Source organism: Myxine glutinosa, chromosome 7 (assembly GCF_964187855.1).
Source record: "Myxine glutinosa chromosome 7, kmMyxGlut1.1, whole genome shotgun sequence".
Taxonomy (NCBI): domain Eukaryota; kingdom Metazoa; phylum Chordata; class Myxini; order Myxiniformes; family Myxinidae; genus Myxine; species Myxine glutinosa.
The window spans coordinates 87,801,293-87,823,346 of record NC_136267.1 but is presented as its reverse complement, the minus strand read 5'-3'; the positions used below and the strand labels follow the sequence as shown (position 1 = coordinate 87,823,346).

At 47.6% G+C, this 22,054-nt stretch overlaps 1 protein-coding gene across 2 annotated transcripts; it reads left to right on the top strand.

Annotated features, from left to right (window-relative positions):
• The first annotated feature begins 4,612 nt into the window (after positions 1-4,612).
• On the top strand, positions 4,613-20,418 carry CIRSR (corepressor of RBPJ and splicing regulator). Of its 2 annotated transcripts, XM_078781969.1 has the most exons (10): positions 4,631-4,776; positions 10,410-10,504; positions 13,623-13,696; positions 13,900-13,907; positions 14,087-14,145; positions 14,422-14,470; positions 17,167-17,284; positions 17,582-17,691; positions 18,724-18,821; positions 19,495-20,418. In XM_078781969.1, the coding sequence occupies exons 1-10, from the start codon at positions 4,705-4,707 to the stop codon at positions 20,285-20,287; spliced, it is 1,476 nt and encodes a 491-aa protein (XP_078638095.1). In that variant the 5' UTR covers positions 4,631-4,704; the 3' UTR covers positions 20,288-20,418. The 2 variants fall into 2 exon arrangements, with proteins under 2 accessions (XP_078638094.1, XP_078638095.1); XM_078781968.1 differs by lacking the exon at positions 13,900-13,907 and having other exon boundaries at positions 4,613-4,776.
• Positions 20,419-22,054: the final 1,636 nt, after the last annotated feature.

The window sequence follows — 22,054 nt, the reverse complement described above, 5'->3', positions numbered from 1 at the left end:
CCTGCGCAACCGCCCCCCAGAGCTCCGAGGTGAACTGGGGGCCGCGGTCGGATGAGATGTCTGAGGGGGCGCCGAACCGGGCGACCCAGGTGGTGATGAAAGCCTGCGCGACATCGGCCGCCGTTGTCGACGCCAAGGGCACGGCCTCCGGCCACCGGGTGGTGCGGTCCACCATGGTGAGGACGTAGGTGAAACCCCGCGAGGGGGGCAGAGGTCCCACCAGGTCCACGTGGACGTGGTCAAACCGGCGTTCCGGCACCGTGAACGGGGCCAACGGGGCCTGGGTGTGCCGGTGCACCTTGGCGCGCTGGCACGCGAGGCACGTCCTGGCCCAGCCACGGACGGCCTTCCGGAGGCCATGCCAGACGAACTTGTCGGCGATCAGCCTTTGGGAGGCCCTCGCGCCCGGGTGGGACAGGCCGTGGATGGCGTCAAACACCTGGCGCTGCCAGCCTGCGGGCACAATGGGGCGAGGACGCCCGAGGGAGACGTCGCACAAGAGGGCCGCGCCCGCGCCGTCGAACGGCACCTCGGTGACGCGGAGGCCCGTGACGGCGGTCCGCAAGGCCTGGACGTCGGGGTCAGCGGCCTGGTCCGCTGCCATCCGGGCATAGTCGATGCCGAGGTGGACTGCGTGGGCGACGGCCCGGGAAAGGCAATCCGCCACCGGGTTGTCCTTCCCCGCGACGTGCTGGATGTCCGTCGTGTACTCGGACATGGCCGAGAGGTGACGCTGCTGCCGGGCCGACCACGGCTCGGTGACCTTGCCCATCGCGAAGATCAGCGGCTTGTGGTCGACGAAGGCAGTGAACGCCCGGCCCTCGAGCAGATGGCGGAAGTGCCTGACCGCCAAGTGAAGTCTGAGCAACTCGCGGTCGAAGGTACTGTAACGGCGTTCGGGCGGGCGAAGCTGCCGGCTAAAGAATGCCAGCGGTTGCCAAGCTCCACGCACCCATTGCTCGTGCACCGCGCCCACCGCGTAGTCCGAGGCATCGGTGGTGAGGGCGATCGGTGCATCGGGCGCCGGGTGCGCGAGCATGGTGGCGTTAGCCAAGGCGAGCTTCGCGCCCGTGAACGCCGTGTCCATCTGCTCGGTCCAGGTAACGTCGCCTTTGCCCGGCTTACCTCGGAGAGCTTCATGCAGGGGGCGCAGGAGCTGGGCGATATGGGGCAGGAACCGATGGTAAAAGTTCACCATGCCCAGGAACTCCTGCAGCCCTCTGATCGTGCGGGGGCGCGGAAACCCCTTCACCGCCTCCACCTTGGCCGGCAGGGGGACGGCTCCGTGCCTGGTGACACGGTGCCCCAGAAAATCGATTGTGGCGGCGCCGAACCGGCACTTTGCGGGGTTCACAATCAGGCCATGCTGGCCCAGGCGTTCGAAGAGCGCGCAGAGGTGGCGTAGGTGCTCTTCGCGGGACGCGCTGGCGACGAGGATATCGTCCAGGTAGACGTAGACAAAATCCAAGTCGCGCAGGACGCTGTCCATCAGTCACTGGAACGCCTGAGCCGCATTCTTCAGACCGAAGGGCATGCGCAGGAACTCGAAGAGTCCGAATGGCGTGATGACCGCCGTCTTCGGGACGTCCTCCGGCCTGACGGGGACCTGATGGTAGCCGCGTATGAGGTCCACCTTCGAGAAGAAGGACCTGCCCGCCAAACGGGCGGAAAAGTCCTGAATGTGGGGGACGGGGTAGCGGTCGGGAGTCGTGGCGTCATTGAGACGGCGATAGTCCCCGCACGGTCGCCATCCCCCGCCGGGCTTCGGCACGATGTGCAGCGGCGACGCCCAAGCGCTCTCTGAGCGCCGAACGATGCCGAGTCGCTCCAGGGTAGCAAACACCGCTTTTGCCACCGCCAGCTTCGTCGGCTCGAGGCGGCGTGCCCGGGCGTAGACCGGTGGCCCGACGGTGGGGATGTGATGGGCCACCCCGTGCTTGACGGCCCCCGCCGAGAAGGTGGGCCGCGTGAGGGCCGGGAAGCCGGCGAGGAGGCGGGTGAATGCGTCCGCTGCCGGAAGCGTACAGACCAACGTGGCCGGAACCGAATCGTTCGGCAAGCCGCTTGGCAGGCCGCTCGTTGAGCTGGGCAACGCACAAGCGAGCGAGCTGAACGTCTCGGCCTGGACAAGCCGTCTGCGCTTGACGTCGACCAGGAGCCCATTAGCGCACAGGAAGTCCGCGCCAAGCAGTGCCATGGGCACGTCGGCGGTGACGAACGTCCATCGGAAAACCTGCCCTCCAAACCGCAGAGAGAGGCAGCGTTTTCCGTACGTACGGATGGGCGTCCCGTTCGCGGCAAGCAGCGCGGGGCCCCCACCCGCGGCGTGCTTGTCTGACGTGCCGGCGGGAATGACACTCACCTGCGCTCCCGTGTCGCACAGGTAACGGCGCCCGGAGAAGGTGTCCGTTATGAACAGCAGGCTGCTCGAACGGCCGGCGCTCACCGCCACTATTGAGCGCCGGCCCGGGCGTTTCCCGACCCGTTGAAGGAGCACGGCGGATGACACTGCCGAGCTTCGTGGCCGAACTTGGCGTGGAACCAGCACCAGGTGGTGGAGCTGGAGGAGCGCGGCTGGCTCCGCCAGGCCGGTGGAGTCGACGGGTTTCCCCGCAGTGGCGGTTTTCGCCGCGGCGGTGGGCGGGGCGTGGCGGCGTTCACGAGGTGCGTATCAGCATGCTGCTGAACATCAGCGTGCTGCTGAACATCAGCGTGCTGCTGAACATCAGCGTGCTGCTGAACATCAGCGTGCTGCTGAACATCAGCGTGCTGTAGAAGCTGATGCTGTGGAACATGCTGCTGAACATCAGCGTCGAAGGCCGTGACGGCCACGCCGACGCTCGCCCGCGTGTCCGAAGCGGCGAAGTACTTGTCCGCCTCGGCCGCCAATGCTCGGGGTTCCGTTAGCCCGGTCCCGGCCAACGCGAGGCGAACCTGCGCTGGAAGTTGGCGACGGAAAAGCGCCCGGAATAGCGAACCGGGGGCTTCGTCGCCCAACAGTGACAGCATATGGTCCATTCGGACCGACGGGCGCGTCTCACCGAGCTCGGGGAGATCCAGGAGGCGGTCGGCCCGTGCGTCGTCCGTGAGGCTGAACGTGGCTAGGAGTAGCCGCTTGAGTGCCTCGTACTTGTGGCCTTTCGGTGGGTGGCGAAGGACGGACACAACTCGAGCGGCCGTGCCGGGCCCGAGGGAGGCGACGACGTGGCAATAGCGCGTGTCATCGCCGGTGAGGTGCCGAAGCTGAAATTGGGCTTCGGCCTGGACGAACCAGACTTCGGCCTGAGCCTCCCAAAATTCCGGAAGTTTGACGAAGTCGGCCATGGCGATGGCGTCGCGTGTGGAAGGATCGCTCCGGCAGATCCAACGTCGAGGGTCACCAGTAAAGCGCGGCGTTACGCGCGCTGCTTGTGAGCAAGGAGGAAGCGGACAAGCGGTAACATATAAACGTCTTTATTGTAAGACTACACTGTAACACTGAACTGCTCCGGGCTGGTCGCCCGGTGTATATCATGAGGCCACGCCTACCCCTCGGGCGTGGCCACCGCCCACTTGGTGCGTGGAATGATGTCACCACGCCAGTGGGCTTTTGTGTCCGCCACAATATCAACATTTACCTCAGCGAATGTCAATCGCGGTGTCAGTATTTGATGAACTTATAAAGACGTAGGTGAGTTATAAGTGTGACAAGCATGTGCACGGGATTCTTCCAAGAAGAATGAGTGGTCGCATTAGCTTGTATGACTTAAAATGAGCGAGTTTTGTTTTGGCGTTTGGGCCAGTTTTACATGTTGTATCCCTAAGGAATGAAACGAACGTTTTGTCTGGCTTACAATTTTATTTGAAGTCACACATACCTCAAAACACACTCACTTATATAGAATTGAACGCTGAATCCGAAAATGTAAGTGAAATTGCCTTGTTTGTTTTTAACATTATCTTCTATATATATTCTAAATATATATCTGTGCAGTGTCTGTCCTGTCTTGTGTTGTCACTGAACTACTCCCTCACACTTTTGTGAAATCGTACTATTCCAACTTGACTCACGGCGGGAGTATGCGCTCTACTGATGGCGTTCTAGTTTTGTTTATTATATCATTCTATAGATGATAATGTTAATTTATTTTAATTGAAGACATTAATGTATGTTGTAATTCTTACCATTAAAATTACATTTAGACTGCAAAAGATGGCCTTCAGCACATTTCTTGTGTGGGTATCAGTCTTGCATCAAATAGTGAATGCCATACTGTATGCAGAAATACAAGCATTGTTTCAACCTCCTGGCAAAAATGTCGGGGAAAAAATGTGCGCGCGTGCTTCATGGGGGCCCAGTGTGATTGTGATATCTTTTCATGGGGCCCAACATCCCTGGCGGCGCCTCTGATCACACACACCGCGGAGCAGGAACGCGTCACCATCTCGTGAGCAGGGACGGCAGGAAGTCCATGACGTAGTAGTTATCGAAGGTAAATGCAAAGCGCATTCCGCAAATCATAAATGGAAATATTTCCTGATGATTTGATCTGAACGACAATACGTTGGAAACCCCCCCCCCCAAAAAAAACCCGAAATACTGTACTTATATCAACAATAACAACTACTGTACAATAACAACCACTGCATCACTATCAGTATCAGAGATTCAGAGAGCCCATGTAAATATCTTGCGGTGGTTTGACTTTAACCGCAGGTGCAACCATGGGGAAATCGTTTGCGAACTACATGTGTAAGAAAGATTTCCACCCGGCTTCGAGGGACAACATCAAAAGGGTGCGTTTACTGTATGGGATTTTTCCAACACTTCGATAACTTCCAGTGTTGACGCGCCTTGACTTGGCCTAAAGTGTAGGCCTCACCCCGGATACGGTTTTAGGTGCTGACCTTGTATTTAATTACCATAAGCTTATTGTGCGTTATGATTTGCCGTTCGTTGCGTTTTTAAAAACTGTCTATCAATAACTAGTCTATCAGACAACATGTGAGTCCTTGTCGATCATCGTCAAGGGGATTACACCGCACTAAACAAGGATTTTGGTTCCTATTCAGAATACCATTAATCTCCCATTTATTGAACAACAACCCGCATCAGCTTCAAACTTTTTGATCAAAACTACCAATAACATCAAATGTTCTTTAAAGATTGCTATGATCGACTCAGTTTGGGTTTGGATGTGGGATAGCCCGGTTCACTTCTGACGAGTTCAATCACTTGAATCCCCTTTTCCAAAGACATGGTTATGGAAGACCCCTTCCCTCCCTCCCTGGCTCTCCCTTCATCCTTGGCCCTCGCTTCCCCATTCCCCCACTCTCACCCTACCTCCTTCCTCCATCCTCATCCTTCCTCCTTCCTCCATCCTCATCCTTCCTCCTTCCCCCCACCCTCATCCTTCCTCCTTCTCCCACCCTCGTCCTTCCCCCACCCTCATCCTTCCTCCTTCTCCCACCCTCGTCCTTCCTCCTTCCCCCACCCTCATCCTTCCTCCTTCCCCCACCCTCATCCCTCATCCTTCCTCCTTCCCCCACCCTCATCCTTCCTCCTTCTCCCATCCTCGTCCTTCCCCCACCCTCATCCTTCCTCCTTCCCCCCACCCTCATCCTGCCTCCTTCCCCCACCCTCATCCTTCCTCCTTCCCCCATCCTCATCCTTCCTCCTTCCCCCACCCTCATCCCTCCTCCTTCCCCCAGCCTCATCCTTCGTCTCCCTCCCTCTACCCACACCTTTTCCTCTATTTCTCCACATCCTACCTCTTCCTCTCTCTCTCCCTAAATCCTTAATCTCCCTCTCAAATCCTTCCCCCCAAAAATCCTTTTCTCTTCCCCCTTCCCCTTCTCTTCTTCCCCTCTTTCTTTTTTCGTTTGCAAAGTCCAGGCTCATGGAAGTGCTAGAGTAGAACAGCTATAACACAGTGGAAAGTGGCAAAACACTAAGAGTAGAGTTGATTTGAAAGAGGAATGGGTGAAGGCAACAATAAGAGTGAATGGAACAAAGGAGGAATACATTGGGTGAGCAAACTGGATACAATCTCAAGCACAAGTAAGGGCTCAAAGAATATGAAGGGAAAACTGGAAAAGAAACAGAAATTTAACAAATAAACACAAGGCAGGGTGGTTGGACAGAGGGGGTAGGGGGCACAGTAACCTGCAAAGGAAAGGATCAGCTCGGGGAGGGTTAATGAGAGTGGAAAATATAATACAGTGAAACCTTGACTTACGAGTGCACCAACTTACGAGTTTTCCAAGATACGAGCCGTCGCTCGGGCGGTTTTTTGCTTTGAGATGCGAGCCGAGATCTGAGTTACGAGCTTACGCCACCCGCCACCAGGTGGGTTCCGGTCACGTGGTTATCTTGCCGTGCAAGCATCTCTGCCGTATATCGCTGCTGCTTTGTTTTCGCATTTTGGTTATTTTGGAAAATTTCTTAGTTTTAACCATGGGTCCTAAGAAATTGAGTGCCAAGGGCAATACTGAGAAGAAGAAGAGAATGATGTGCTTGGATATAAAACACGCAATCGTCGAAAAACATGAGCGAGGTGTGCGTGTTGTCGACTTGGCGAGGCAGTACGATCGTAGTACAGTACTTCTACGATATGTACGATTTTGAAGCAGAAGGAGTCGTTAAAGGCTATAACGCCAGCCAAGGGCGTTACGATTATTTCAAAGCTCCGGACCTCTGTCCATGAAGAGATGGAGAAGTTGTTGTTTGTGTGGTTGACGGAGAAGCAGCTCGCAGGAGATACCGTGACCGAGAGCATCATCTGTGAGAAGGCACGAGACATTTACGGGGATTTGGTGCAGCAGACGGCGGGAACATCAACGGACGAGGCATCGGAAGAGTCATTCAAAGCCAGTCGGGGATGGTTTGATAATTTTAAGAAGAGGACCGGCATTCACTCCGTCGTCAGGCATGGTGAGGCAGCAAGCTCGGATGTGAAGGCAGCTGAAGATTTTATTATAACTTTTGCCGAACTGATAGAAGCCGAACGATACATCCCCCAGCAAATCTTCAACTGTGACGAGACAGGGCTCTTCTGGAAAAAGATGCCGAGGAGGACGTATATAACGGCAGAGGAGAAGAGCATGCCAGGCCACAACTTGTTCAGAGTGCCGGCGATAGCTCGCCTTCTCTATGTGGAAAACACGGTGAGATCCTTAACATCAAACAACTAATGGGACGCAAACGGGGCGCCCAGTTTAGCGGTACACACATTGATGAATCACCCTGCCTGTGAAACACCGACATAACAGGTTATAGCTGGGTCGGGATTCAAACCCAGGCTGGACAGTTTAGAGTCAAGTGTGCGTACCTCCAGTCCAGGCCATCCTGCCAACTTGTATGCTGCATACAGGTGAAATATAAAGCGCGAGATATTTTTATATATACTGTATATTTAAAAAAAAATTGGTGTGGTTTTTGGCGGGCTGGAACGGATTAATAGCATTTCAATGCATTTTAATGGGGAAATTTGATTTGAGAAACGAGCAAATTGAGTTACGAGCTCGGTCACAGAACGAATTAAACTCGTAAGTCAAGGTTTCACTGTATGTTTGAATGGCATAAAAGATTCTGAGGAGGAGATGGACAGATGTGTTGAAGCCTTGGAGGAAGAAACAGATTAAACACAGGGAGTTAATTCTCCCGGCAGGAGGAAAGAAACAAATGAATGGAGGTGTGAAGTGAGTCTACATTTTGGGAGGCCACTAGAAATGGGTTCTTGGGAGAATGTGGAAGACCAGAAAGGAGGCAGTATAAGATGGGGAAACCACCGATCTGTCTGTGATGTGAAGAAATATACCCAGACATTGAGCTTCATCAGGAGTTGCAATGATTTTGAGGACCTTGGTCTCCGTGGCAGATACAGTGCCTTCAGAAAGTATTCACACCCCTTGACTTTTTTCATATTCTGTTTTGTTACAGCCTGAATTTAAAATGGATTAAATTGAGATTTTTTTGTCACGAATCTACACATAATACCCATAATGTCAATGAAGATTTTAAAGGTTCCAGAAAAAAACCCAGGGGGTTTATCGCCGTTGATCCAGTGTCTTGTACACCACCTTGTTCAACATGTTAGTGCCTTCAGAAAGTATTCACATTTTGTTCTGTTACAGCCTAAATTTAAAATGGATAAAATTGAGATTTTTTTGTCGGGGGGGGGGGGGGGGGGGGGGGGAGGCAGGGGATATCTTGCATATGTGTTTTGCCTGAGTTAGATCGCGACTGATGGTGAGGCCCAAAAGTTTGAGTAACTGAACTTTTTGAGAATTGCTACCACATGTGCACAGCACAAAGCAGAGTTAAGCAATCGGTTCACTTTGTCTCTAACAGACGTGTCGATGATCGAGGAAGTACTCACTTTCAATTGAATGTTATATTTTGAACACTAATCGGAACAGAATCTGCCGTTTTTTTTTTTTTTTTTTGTATACAGAATCGAGGCTCGTGTAAGAGCTAAAGCCCCTGTCACACCTTGACGATTTAGCCAGCGTATGCCGACGTATCAAAATTGAGTGCTGGTGTGAGTCATACGCTGGCATACGTCGACAAATTTTGTGCATGCACGAAATTTGTCGACGAGCTCGGCGTACTACGACGTATGCCAGCGTGCTTCAGCGTGCTCTTAACGTAGCCAAATTTTTCATACGTCGGCATACGCTGGCTAAAACGTCAAGGTGTGACAGCGGCTTCACACATTGAACATGAAAACATGCACAGACACATAAAACGTGCAATGAAGGGAGCGGGAGACAAGAGGGAGAGAGAGGGAAGCACACAAGCACAACAACAGAAGAGAACAGGAACGTCGGTAGATCTGTGTAAGGGGGAGGGCTGGAGGAGGAGGGAGGGTTACACGGTATAAAGCAAATGTACACTTCTAGGAACCCCAGGAAAGAAGCTGGGGATTCAAAGAGGCAGATTTTGGGTGTTTTAACGGGGTAGAAAAGAACAAGGTTTTGGATGGGGGAAGATAAGAGATGGTGGTGAGTGAGTTTAGCAGTACTTTGGCTCTGAATTTGACAAACTGTACAGAATCTCATCAAGATTGCGCATGTACAAAGCGCGTGGTAAAGCGGTTAGTTGCTTCAGTCTGCCTGGCAGTCAAACAAAATTGAAAACCATTTCGAACAGGAAGCTTACTGTTTTAGGGACGTCATAAAGTAGACAAACAACAGGCACAAATAACTACTGTAATGTGTAAACTAAGGTGGTGTAAAAGACACTGCGTCAATGGTGGTAAACATCTGATTTGACGGTTTGTTCTGTGTTTTTTCTCCAGCCTTGTAAAGGGAAGATGAGGAGAACAACAACAACCTCAAAACTTTTATTTTATTTAAATTTGAATTATCTATTTAAACACTGTAGAGCACAAATCGCCTTGTTTGCACTTTTGAAAACCTACAAATTAGTCGTACTTGGGCAAAAGTTTACGCCGTCTCGACCAATCAAATTTGTCGCATGCTCAGATGGAGGAGTTGGTACAAAAGGTTCAGCTCTGGACTGTTCCATTTGACGTATGGTTGTCATCGCGCCTGTTATTCAAAGTTCACAAACAAAGTTACTCTACCGTAGATCATGTTCAGAAATGCAAAGCAGGATTTCAAAAGACCCTTCCCATGTCCTTTTTCTCAAGAATGTGTGGGTAAGGTGTTCTATGAACTCTTGTTGAGGAAGTATATCAGAGCCTTGGGGCACTTCGGCCTCGACAAGGAGAGGAGATGAGAGGATCCCGTTGAGAGCAGTTCACGAGCAGTCAGGTGCGAGTGGATAAGGTAAGGACAGGGAATGAAAGGTTGAGTACATGAGATTTGAAAGCAAACACAGAGTGGAGACATTCAGCCTTCTCACGAGCAGATTCGGCTGTCGTGCCTTTTAAGTAATCCGAGGGATGGAGGGGGAGCATCCACCAGAGATAGACTCGACAAAGTGCACCTAGACTTTGAGAAAGTATACAGGTTCAAGAGTTCAGCCTTGAGGTTGGCCAGATGCTGTGTTCTGACTCTCGTGAGAGTGAACACGTACTTGTTGCAGACTTTGTAATGACCAGAGTTTGCCTTCGGTTGGGTTGATCTTCAGTGAAGAGAAGGAAAGTCGTATTGAGGCCACTACCACAAGATTCGGTGTACCAGGGGTGAGAGTATGGGTACGATAGCTGCAAATGAGGTGGAATAAACGTGTGCATAAGGGAGAGCATTTTGTTGTGGAATTTTGAAGTGGCATCAATATTGGGGACAGTGAAGATAACTATCATTCTTCTGCTTCCTATATCCTCTCATCTTTCCTCTTCTCTTTCATTCTCCCTGCACCTCCCCATCCTTCCTCTTCCTCCCCTTATGCTTCTTTTTCAGCGTCCCTCTTCCCCAACCCCTGTTATCCAGCTGTGTGGTTATGACACGTTGTCTGCTAGGTATGGATGGCAGAACAGAAAATTGCCTTCGAGAAGAAGAAGCAGGAAGAGTTAATGCAGCAGTACACAAAGGAGCAAGAGATCTACAACAACAGGTGCGACATCCCTCGCTTCTCCGTAGCTTGCAACTTAATACATATTACAGAATCGTAACGTTTTTCCATTCTACCTCAAATTAGAATGCAGTGGCCTCCTGCGGATGCTGCTGTGTGGCATTGTCCACTCTAAGGTGAGCTGCTTCACATAATCATTTAGGATTTGATGTGGTAGTCACAGCAGCAAAGGCTCTGTGGCTGTACTGACAGGAAGATGTTTTATAAAATCCTATTTCAGTGTGATATGCACTTTTTTCACGGAAAGAAGCAAGCACAGGAATCAGTTGTTTCCAATCCCGAACTCCTGGACAACCTTTGAATAGGTGATCATACAGCAGACACAGCAGCTCAAGTTTAAGAATTGGTTGCCACCTGTGCTTGCTTCATTTTCCAGTAAAAAGGTCAATGAGGCAAGGAGTAAGCTTGTCCAGAAAGGAGTGAAGGATTCCAGCAATCTTTCCCTAATAACTTGCAGGTGTAATAACTGTTCAACTTTAAGGTGCAAGTGCTGCTCACAATGACTGAAATGCACCGGCTCATGTTCCTGCATTGACGAGGTCTGTCACAATCATTAGAGCTCGCATGCAGAAGACGATGAATATGTATTGAGAACTTTTCAGATTTTTTGCAATCTGCAATTTTCATCGTTTAAATGAAAAGCATGGTCTGAACGACAAAGACACGTATGCATTTTAGACCTTCCTACGTGTATGGTCTTCGTGGTGCTATGATGAAATAATTAGTTTTCATTATTGCCATGGGAACAGGGGAATTCGTTTTGATTATTACCTTTTGATAAGTTGATCAGAAGGTTTACTATGACAGTTAAAGTGAATAAATTCCTCCATTTGGCAGTGATATTTAACTGTTGTAATTAACAACAAATTTTGACACATTTTTCCTCAATTTTCGCACATACATCAGGTAACCTTTGACCTCATTTTGTTTGTTGTTTGAAGCCAGCTGACAGATCTAGAGTATCTGAAAACATATATCCTCATCCTGATGTAGCACACTCTGTTGTAGAGTATCGGTGCTACTGAAGCAGTTTGCCATTGCCTTTCCAGAAATAGTTATGGCAAGAATTTGTAATTTGTTCAGGGTTCCAGTGATAGCACACCTACTCTTCATGAAAAACACCGTGTGATCTTTCGCGTCCACCAACTAATTCCGGCATATGTCCAGCACATACATTGATGAATCATCCTACCTGTGAAACACCAGGATGACAGTTGATAGCAAGGTTGGAATTCGAACCCAGGCTGGACGGCTTATAGGCGAGTTTGCCTACCTCTAGGCCTGTGTGTGTGTGTGTGTGTGTGTGTGTGTGTGTGTGTGTGTGTGTGTGTGTGTGTGTGTGTGTGTGTGTGTGTGTGTGTGTGTGTGTGTGTGTGTGTGCGTGCACACGTGTGTATGTATATATATATATCTTCTAGCTAAAGTATCCAGCATAGCTGGGTACAATGAGTCGCTTCCTGATGGGAATATGAAGAGTGGGAGGAAGGATAGGGGGGGAGGAGAGGATGGAGGGGAAGGGAAGAGGAGGGGGAGGAGAGGGAGGGAAGGATAGGGGGGGATAGGATGGAGGGGAAGAGGAGGGGGAGGAGAGAGGCGGGGGGGGGGGGGGAGAGGGGGGGAGGGGAGGGTTAGTATATCGCACAAAAATGTTAGTCAATAAAAAATGGGTACGTCAAAACAAAAATGGAGCTCTGTCTACTATACCGCCATGGCTTGCAAAAGCAGCCTGAATAGCGTTCACCAAGTAGTGGTTAATCATATTCAAAAAGGGTGTTATAAGTTATAACACACCCAAACTTCCCTGGCCTTGTGACCAATTAATTCAGTACACAGGTATTTCTGACTTCTTTTGTAGAGCTCTCGCCAAGAGGCTGAAGCATTCCAGCAAGCACTCCAACGAAATGGGTGATAAGGAACGGCTGGCTTGGCAAGCGATAGCAAGCTGATTGCTTCTGGTTGAAATGGCTGAGGAATTTTAAAAATAGATTGCAGGTACAGTGGAGTGACACCCTATCCCTTGGAAGTATGAATTAAGTTTAAAAATTATTATTAAATAAAATAAAATAAAACTAACCCCAGAAGGAGAATGACAGCCTTGCTTAAATAAATGAATATATACACTTAGTTATACAAATCGCAAGATATGGTCAATTTTGTCAGATTTCACTCCAGATTTGGACATTTATTTAGTCTACAGCATCCAATCCTCATATCCGAATCCAGATTTTGATGATATGCTTCAATTTATGTCATGATAATCAATCGTGTTTCCAATGCAAGTCACGTTTAAATAGGCCGACACAAAATGGCGGCTTAAGAACCCAGCGAGTGGCAGTGGGCTGATGAAGATGGTGGGCTGCCATATTGGTTAGGCTTTTTTGGGTTTTTTTTTCTTAGGAGCGCCTCGTTAATTATCTTCAAAAAGGATGTTATAACACCCAAACACCCAGTTTTCATCATCGCAATCCGTTGGAGGTCCGGGTGTATGCATGCAAAGTTTGGGGCTGCTCGGTTTCATGTTTTTGGAGTTATGGAGGAGACGGACGGATGGACACTGCCTTTTATCATATATTATATATATATTTTATATCATACATACTGTATATATTTTCAAACATATTGACATTTGAATCGTCATTTAGCCCACCGATTAGTTATTATAAGTAATTTTAGATTTTAGAGCATTATTTGAGGTTACCATTTACCATTGAAACCAGAATTTCCCCTATAGGGCAGTTTTGAAAACTGCCGTCAAGAATTTCCATCAACCCCAGGATACGTACTTTCAGAAATTACGACTCGTTAGCCTCCAACTTGTAGTACCCCCTAAAACCTGTCCCTCGGTCACTTTTTACCATATTGCCTAATAACTACCTTGACTGAATGGGGAACGTGCAGTATAATTTGGAGAGTTTGTGTGCAGTGTCTGTGGCTCAAAGAGATTGTGAATAGGCAGAAAGCATAATTTGACTCAAATACTTTTTTACCTCTTGTGCACAGTGTTCGAACATCCAATGGTTGTCCTTGTTGCTATTAGACTCTGCCATTCACTTTGACTCTTCCAGCATAACCTTTTCCCTTTTGTCTCTTGGTCCTTTAGGTTGTTGATGGGAGATGAGAGAGTAAAACACGGTCTCCACTTCATGTATGAAGCACCTCCGGGTACCAAGAAAGGTACATCTTGTAAATTTACATACCTGCAAGGTTTGATTGATTATTGTGTGTGACCTTCAATCCCAGAACAAACGATTATGCATTGCTTTAGAAAGATGGTTGGAATATATTTTTGCACTCAGTTTTATTGTTCATTCGTTGTGCTTTATTCTGTTGATGTTTGTTTGTTCTTTCCTCTCTTTACATTTTTCTTGCTGCATCAGAGATTGAGGTAAGGCTGTTTTGTGCGTTGTTAGGAACCCATGTTTGGGTGTCCTTCCTGCACTTTCAAGAGCACATTCACACATTTGGGGGTATTTGCCTTACAGTGCGGGTGCAGAAAATGGGTGCAGGAAAGAGCGGCTCGATGTGCTTGGCTCACCTTGGTAATTGGCATTCTTGTTTTCTTAGGAGGAGAAGCCAGATGATGATTGCAAGTTCGAATGGCAGAAAGTTGCCCCCCGTGAAAAGTGAGTCACAAGAACAGACCTTTGAGGGGCATCTTCGGGGGCACACATGATCTGACTGGCATGTTTTTTTTTTAGTGTGTAAGGACGTTTTTTGTAGATATCACTGTACTTTACATGGATTGCAAGGACATTAATTGACAATACACAAATCATTGCAGTAAATGGGGCTAAAATTTAGGATGCATATAATCATGAGCCAGATGCTCAGATGGTAACACGAACATTACTCTGTGTTGTCTGGCATGCATTTGCTAATCAACACCTGTTATGACTCAGATATGCCAAAGATGATGCCAATATCAGAGACAGGCCCTTTGGAATACAGGTAAGATAATCTTCTTTTCTTGCACCTGTCTGTGTGGTGAGTATGGGCACAATGCATCTTTCATAGGAGTAAATTAAACTCTTTTTACATGGGGATGTACAGTCGTGGCCAAAAATCTTGGCACCCTTGCACTTTTTTCAAATAACTCACAATTTTGTCTAAAAATAAGTTGAAATTGACAAAAAGTATTTGGTCTCCACAATTCTTTATTTCACTGTTAATATTTCAGAACCTTTGATTTTTGATTCAGAACTTGATATATCCTTTTAAATCAGAAAATAAAAAGAAATGGTATTGACGAAATTATTGACACCCTCGATTTGATATTTGGTAGCACGGCCATTGGACAAAATAACTGCAGTCAAGCGCCTCCTATAGCCATGAATGAGCTTCCTCCACCTCTCTACTGGCAGTTTGGCCCACTCTTCTTGTGCAAACTGCTCCAGTTCTCCCAGATTTGAAGGGTGCCTTCTCCAACTGCTGTTTAGAGATCTACCCCCACAGGTGTTCAATGGGATTTAGATCTGGACTCATTGGTGGCCACTTCAGAACAGTCCAGCGTTTTGTCTTGAACCATTCCTGGGTGCTTTTTGAAATGTGTTTGGGGTCATTGTCCTGCTGCAAGACCCATGACCTTTGACAGAGATCCAGCTTTCTGACACTGGGTTGAACATTGCGCTCCAAAATGCCTTGGTAATCTCCTGATTTCATGATGCCATGGACACATTCAAGGCACCCAGTGCCAGAGGCAGCACAGTAACCCCAAAACATCACTGAACCTCCTCCATGTTTGAGCATAAATACATGTGGTATCTTTCCAGTAAGGAAGGTCATTTTGTCCCGTTACCTAGGCCAAATGTAGGGAAGACCGTGTTCTTTTCTTTGAAGGCTTCATTTTGTTTTCTGTTAACATAGAGTGGATGTGCTTTCCTGAAAAGCTCTAATTTGGTCTCATCTGTCCACAGGGCATTCTCCCAGAAGGATTTTGGCTTGTTCAGGTGTGTTTTGGCAAACTCCAGTCGGGCTTTCTGATGTCTATCTCAGCAGTGGGGCCCTCTAAAGAACGTCCTTTCATTGAGTTGGCGACGGATGGTGCGAGTTGAAACTGTTGTACCTTGTGTCTGAAGGTCAGCTTGAATCTGTTTGGCAGTTGATTGAGGTGCTTTCTCCATCATTCAAACAATCCTTCACTGCAATCTTCGATCAAGTTTTCTCTTGCTGCCACGTCCAGGGAGATTGACTACAGTGCCATGGACCTTAAACTTCCTGATAACATTGCGTACAGTGGACACAGGAACATCAAGGTCTCTGGAGATGGACTTGTAGTCTTGAGATTGTCCATGCTTGGCTACAATCTTGTGTCTGACCTTCTCAGACAATTCTCTGGTTTTCTTTCTTTTCTCCATGCTCATTGCGGTACACACAGTGACACAAAACAGCAGAATGACTCCTTTTCTCCATTCAAAGTGGTTGAATGAGTGATTTTTATATTGCAGGCACCTGCAACTCAACACAGGTGACTTCATTTCCAAAGTAAAGGAGAATCACCTGCTTGAAATCTAATTATTTCTAACAACTTCTAAAAGGTGCCAATAATATTGTTCGGGCCATTTTAGGATTTCTGTGTTGAATAAGCTCAGATTTAGTAATTTTTTCAGCTTTTTTGTTTTGTTCCACTGCAAACCAAAGAAATACATTTGTGGATACCAAAATATTTTTTAATTTCAACAATTTTCTGGAAGAAATTGTGCCAATATATTTGGCAACGACTGTATGTGATCTGGCTGATGTGAGTTATTGTACCATGTTATAGCCCTGAACCAAGGCTTTACTTAACAGAGAAGCAGTGCTGTCCAGGACTGGTATTTCATTGTAGATGATGAAAATCATTGTGACCATTGCACATTGCCCTTTTTCACGTGCAGTCCATAAGAAGACCCCGTGGAGAGAGATATCTATCCATTGCCACATAAAAGTATAACAGTGACTTTGTTCTGATTGCTTTGATTTTACTGTTCAGACATTCTGGTCAACAGGTAAGCTGAGAATCTCAAGCATTAAGCCTAAGGTTGGCGATGGAGCTAAATAACCAGGCAGCAGGAAAACATACCCATCACCAAGTTCTCTCATCTGGTTCAATTGGAGAGTGCCGCAGCTAGGATGTCATCCTTTGGAGAGATTCTTAAAGCAGGCAATCCTGCTTGCTTGTACATCCAGCTGGATTGCAAATGTCCGTAGCGTAAATGCATTATGGTATCTTTCCAGTAAGGAAGGTCATCTTGTCCCGTTACCTTGGCCAAATTTATATGTGTGAATTGTTGTCCTATGTGGGAATTCATATGTGGGAACAATGATTAGCACTGCCTGCAGTATGTAGGAGTTTTGGGTGTGGACATGCAACAGACAGGATGGGCCAAATGTCCTTTCTCAGTGCTTTCGTTATCTTGTGTTTGTGATTGGTTTGCTGTTGATGGAGTGTTAATGAAGAAGCTTCATAATTGAAATTTTTGTAACAAAATATATTCTTATTACTTGCAACAATGTCCCTTTCACCCCATGGCCTCAGGTTTCTGAACTGCTAGGGAAGCCCTCTTTCCCTACACCCTGGTGATGTGCCTGTTTGTATTAAATTTGCTTGTAGTTGTAGCTGATTTACCGCTGGAGGGCGATGTGATACGGTTATATGATCCCTGTAGGTTCGACACGTGCGCTGCTTTAAGTGCCACAAATGGGGTCACATGAACACTGACCGAGACTGTCCACTTTTTGGCCTCTCAGGGATCAACGCCAGCTCCGTTGCCTCCGAGCAGGCCAGTGCGTAATGACATCATTACACATATTTACTATTGCTTTTAAATGCTGTGTAGATTGATATTTAGGCCTGCACAATGGACATGGTTTTTAATTACCTGTACTTTAAATGGTAATTTTTCAAGAAATAACGAGTAGATGTTGTTGAGGAACTGGGCTGTGCTGGCTTTTCCTGTCGGAATCAAAGCAAAACGATGGAAAGAAGCTGACATATGCTTGGGTTCATTAAAGACTTAAGTTTTTTGTTTTTATTTATTTCTTCTAAACTTGATAGTAAGAACTTTAGCTTGTGCACCTTAGCTGTCCCAACCATGCATCCTGCTGAATTGATGGAACAACTTCGTCAAAGCGGCCTGGCCCTGAAGCAAGGCGTGTTGGGTAGAAACATGGAGACGCAAGGTGGCAGCCAGGTAAGGGAGGAGTGAGGGGGTGGACCATCTAGCAATGGGAAGTGTTGAATAAATGTTTGTATTGGGGTGGGTATGCGAGTGATGTGAAGGAAGGGAAGTTGTATTGTTGAAAAACGGGGAGTGAAGTGTTAGCAAGGCCGTACAATGGTATTTCACAATGAAGCGCACAATCCAAGATCCTTTTTCTTTTTATAACCCGTGCCTTCCATTCATTTTGACCGTCAGTTGTATAATCCCTTTCTAAAAGGTGTTAATTGGGTTGAGACCGCCAGGTGACAAACTCACCACTTTTCATTCTTATGCGTTGTTTTCTCGTACTATCACCACAGTTAGCGAAGCTACATCCACCAGGGAAGCAAATCGGTCGATGGCGTGACGGCGTGTGTGCAATGGTGGCGTTCGCTTTCTGGAGGGCAGGAATCCACCAACTCACCATCGTTAGCAAGGGCGCGACGCGGTTCGCGAAATAAGGACGTATAAAATCTCCCCGGCGCACATAACGAGCATCTCTTCCTCACAAACACAGCGCTCGATCTCTGAAACGCTTCCGCTAATCACGTTGGGCATCCCCGGGTTAAACCAACGTGCGGCTTTCCGTTTGCAGCTGAAAAGGCCTAACGAGTGCTTTTGCTATCAGTGTGAAGAATTTCCACTCACCGGCTCCTCGGCCTGCTATCCTGTTTCTCTGTTTGGCATTTAAACAAGTGTTGTGTTTTTGAGGTTGCACTTACAATGTTGAGATGGATATGCTCTGAAGATATCGGGCTGAATGTTTCGAGTTTGGAAAATACCAAACTACTTTTAATTCACTGGGAAATAAAAACTGACGAGGTTAATTTGATGCTTCTATTACGTTTCCAAAAGTTTGATTTCAATTTAAAGACATCACAACATTTAGTTGGTAGAAAAACGGATGATTTATAAAGTCGAATGCAAAATATGCCTAAGGGGGAGGAATGGGTGGGGGCCGATGAACACGACTGCAGGTGTTGCTGCAAGTTTTTGTTCCTTTTTGTCCAACTGTTGTTACAGCAGCTCGTTGGAACCAGTGACGAAGATGATGAAGACGACGATCCCGAGGTGGCTTTCCTCAAAACTCTCAGCATGAAACAAAAGCAAAAGCTGCTCAGGTGTGTGTGTGGGGTTTTTGAGCCGCATGCCAGTCAAATAGCATGTGGTTCCTGATCGTCTACTTGTGGCACTAAAGCTCCAGAACCATTTCACCTTGACTCGTATACTCGAGCAATGCGAGCATGTGCAGCTGGATAGCAGTGACCAGGTTGAATACCAAATTGTTTCCTAAACCAGTGGCGGAGACATTCACTCGTTTCTGAAGGTGTTGCCTTGTAGCTGGCTGCATCAGCAATCTGTGAATTTTTGGCTAATCATCAGCTCCGACTCTATTTTTCTACTGCTTACCTGATTTGATTCCTCATACTGTGACTTTCCCATTTCCTTGTAAAAAGGAAGGTCGCTATGGAAGGCGGTAGAATTGAGGACATGATCCATTCTCTGGTGAAGGCCTTGCATGAGTATCGGGTTAGGTTTCAGGAGGTGTTTATATCACTCTAACCGTGAAACGTTATTGTTATAATTTATATATGTTTGTATGGTGTTTGGTTCAGCATTTGTACCACAGTGTGCGTGCGGTTAGACGTCTGAGTTGATGACGTGTTTTAAAATGCATCTCCGTCTTTTGGAAGGGATTTGCAAATAATTGGCTTAACTAGTTGCTTTAAAATCTTCATTCTCATAACCAAATTGCATTTAAATATTTTAATACTACCTTTCTATCCTCATCAGGAAACTTGATCGTTTGGAAAAGAAGCAGAAAAAGGAGAAAAGGAAGAAAAAGAAGAAAAATGAAAAACGACAAAAACATTCTTCTACTTCTGAGTCAGAGAGCCAATCGTCTGAATCTGAGTACGATAGAGAAACAAAAAAGAATAAGCGGAACAAAAGAGAGCTGGAAGTTTCTTCATCTTCTGAATCCCCAAGCGAGTCTATGAAGCCTAAAGATGAGTCGAAATCAAGTGGGAAAAGTAATGTGCTTTCTGAGAAGGCACGTTGGTATAGAGATGGTCAGGATAAGAGGAGAGAGTGTGACAGGGTTTTGGAGGAACGTCGACAAGATGTACAGCAGATGAAGAGTCCAAAATGGAGTGGCCAAGATGGGAGGGAGAGAGGGTGGGAAAAGGGCATGCGAGATGGGAGGAGGCGAGAGGAAAGAGATAGGAAAGAGGATGTGCGATATGAAAGGAGGCGAGGAGGCAGAGAGAGGGATGACGCCATATGGTTTGGGAGGGGGCAAGGAGAGAGGGAAGAGGGAACCCGGGATTGGAGGGGACAAGGCAAAAGAGAGTGGAAAGAGGGTGAATGCTATGATAAGAGGCGAGGGGAAAGAGAGAGGGAAGAGGGTGAATGCTATGATAAGAGGCGAGGGGAAAGAGAGAGGGAAGAGGACGAGGGAGAGGGTGAGGGGAAAGAAAGAAGGAAAAGGGCCTCTAGGATGGGAGGGGGTGAGGGGAAAGAGAGAGGGAATAAGGCATATGATATGAGAGGAAAGAGAGATGGAAGACAGCGTGCCACACGGTAACAAGCAAGGGAAAATAGAGAGGGAAAAGTATGTGTGGGATGCGAAGAGGCAGGGGAAAAAGAGGACAGATGACATGTGGGATGGGAGGATGGTGAGGGGAAAAGAGAGAGGGAAAAGGGCATCTGGGATCAGTGGAGGTGAAGGGAAAAAGGGCATTGTGGGAATGGAGGAGAGTGATAGGAAAGAGAGAGGGAACAGGGTGTATGATAGGAGAGGAAAGAGGGATGGAAATGTGGCAGATGGAAGGAAGCAAGGGGAAAGAGAGAGAGGGAAGAGGGCATCTGGCATAGCAAGTGGTGAGGGGAAACAGAGGGAACAGGGCATATGATATTAGAAGAAAGAGAGAGGGAAGCAGAGGAGAGGGATGAAGAGGATGTGTGGGGGTTGAGAGGATATAAATTGGTGAGGATGTGCGAGAGTGGAGGGGAGAGAGAGAGAGAAGTGGGTGTTGCAGGATGTGGAGGGGTGGGGAGAGGAGTGCGTAAGTGGGCATAGAGAGATGAGGGTGGTATGGGATGTGGACGTTGTGAGAGGAATAGAGAGAACAGGGTGTTTGAGATGAGAGGGAAGAGGATTGTGAGGAAGTGGGTGGTGGGTAAGTGGATGGGATGATGGGAAATAAGGAGGAGGGTCTTCCAGGATGGGAGAGTTTGAGGGGAAAAGAGAGTGTGCACGATGGAGAGGGGTTGCGAGGAAGAGGTAAAGAGCTTACGCGATGAGAAATATTTTGACGGATGCTTCGAGAGAGATTGGAATGAGTGGGGGATGGGGGTGCAAGGGCTTCAGTTGTAAGGAATCAAATGCTTGGGAGGAGATGGAGCAGTCGGAAGAGAAGTGACAGAAACGGTGAGTGGAAATGAGGGGGGGGGGGGGGGTCAATTTTGAGCGAACAAGAGCAATAACAGCGGTGGTACCCTGGGTTAAAACATGGAGAGAGAGGGGACAAGAAAACATCATAACAGGTGTAGCTGGTCCAGGGAAGAGGTGAGGACTGAGCAGGAACAAAGATGGAGGTCATGATGATAAGACATTGACGATGACTAGTGGAGAGACAGCAGTGATCGCATTGGTTATTGTTTTTATTTATTTACTTTTTTGTCTCAATTTTTTGAAAACATTTGATATAAAGTTTAAGATACTGAGTGTAATTTGAGGTTTATTAATGTGATGCCTTTACCTGCATTGGGAAACAAAAGCATTTCATTCTGATGCCCTTTCATCTTCTGGAGGCCATTCATTTTGGTTTTTGTGTGTAAACACACACACGTTGTACAATATGTAATAAAGCAGTGTGATGTGATGTTCGACCTCGCCTCTAAGCTGTCTAACCTGAGTTTGAATCTAGACCCAGCTATAAACTGTCATCCCAGTGTTTCACAGACAGGGAGATGCACCAACGTGTGTGCCCTCCCTCGGGTGGACGACAAACTGGGCATCTCATCTGCTGCCATTAGTTTGCACGTTGTAGATCCCACTGTGTCCTTCACGAAGATTAGGCAAGCTATCACCAAAACCAAATTCCAAATTTGGTCCAAAACCAAACCAGACATGGCCTGCCAGTTCGTGAAAGACTTGGGCCAAGTTTTTTCCCCATTCAACCCCACAATAATGTGGGAATATTTGTGGCCGTTAAAAAATAATCAGAAGAAGATGATGCGATGTTAGACCTGCACAACTAGTCCATCAACAAAGGCCAAGGTTTGGCCAGCAAGGTACTTTGGGCTGGGTCCATTGCTGAATGGAGTATGGAGTGACCTGTGTACGTCC

Coding starts and splice junctions, on each gene's coding strand:
- CIRSR (XM_078781969.1), top strand. CDS start 4,705: ATGGGGAAATCGTTTGCGAACTACATGTGTAAGAAAGATTTCCACCCG. Junction 4,777..10,409: donor CGAGGGACAACATCAAAAGG/GTGCGTTTACTG, acceptor GTTGTCTGCTAG/GTATGGATGGCAGAACAGAA. Junction 17,285..17,581: donor CGTTGCCTCCGAGCAGGCCA/GTGCGTAATGAC, acceptor TGTGCACCTTAG/CTGTCCCAACCATGCATCCT.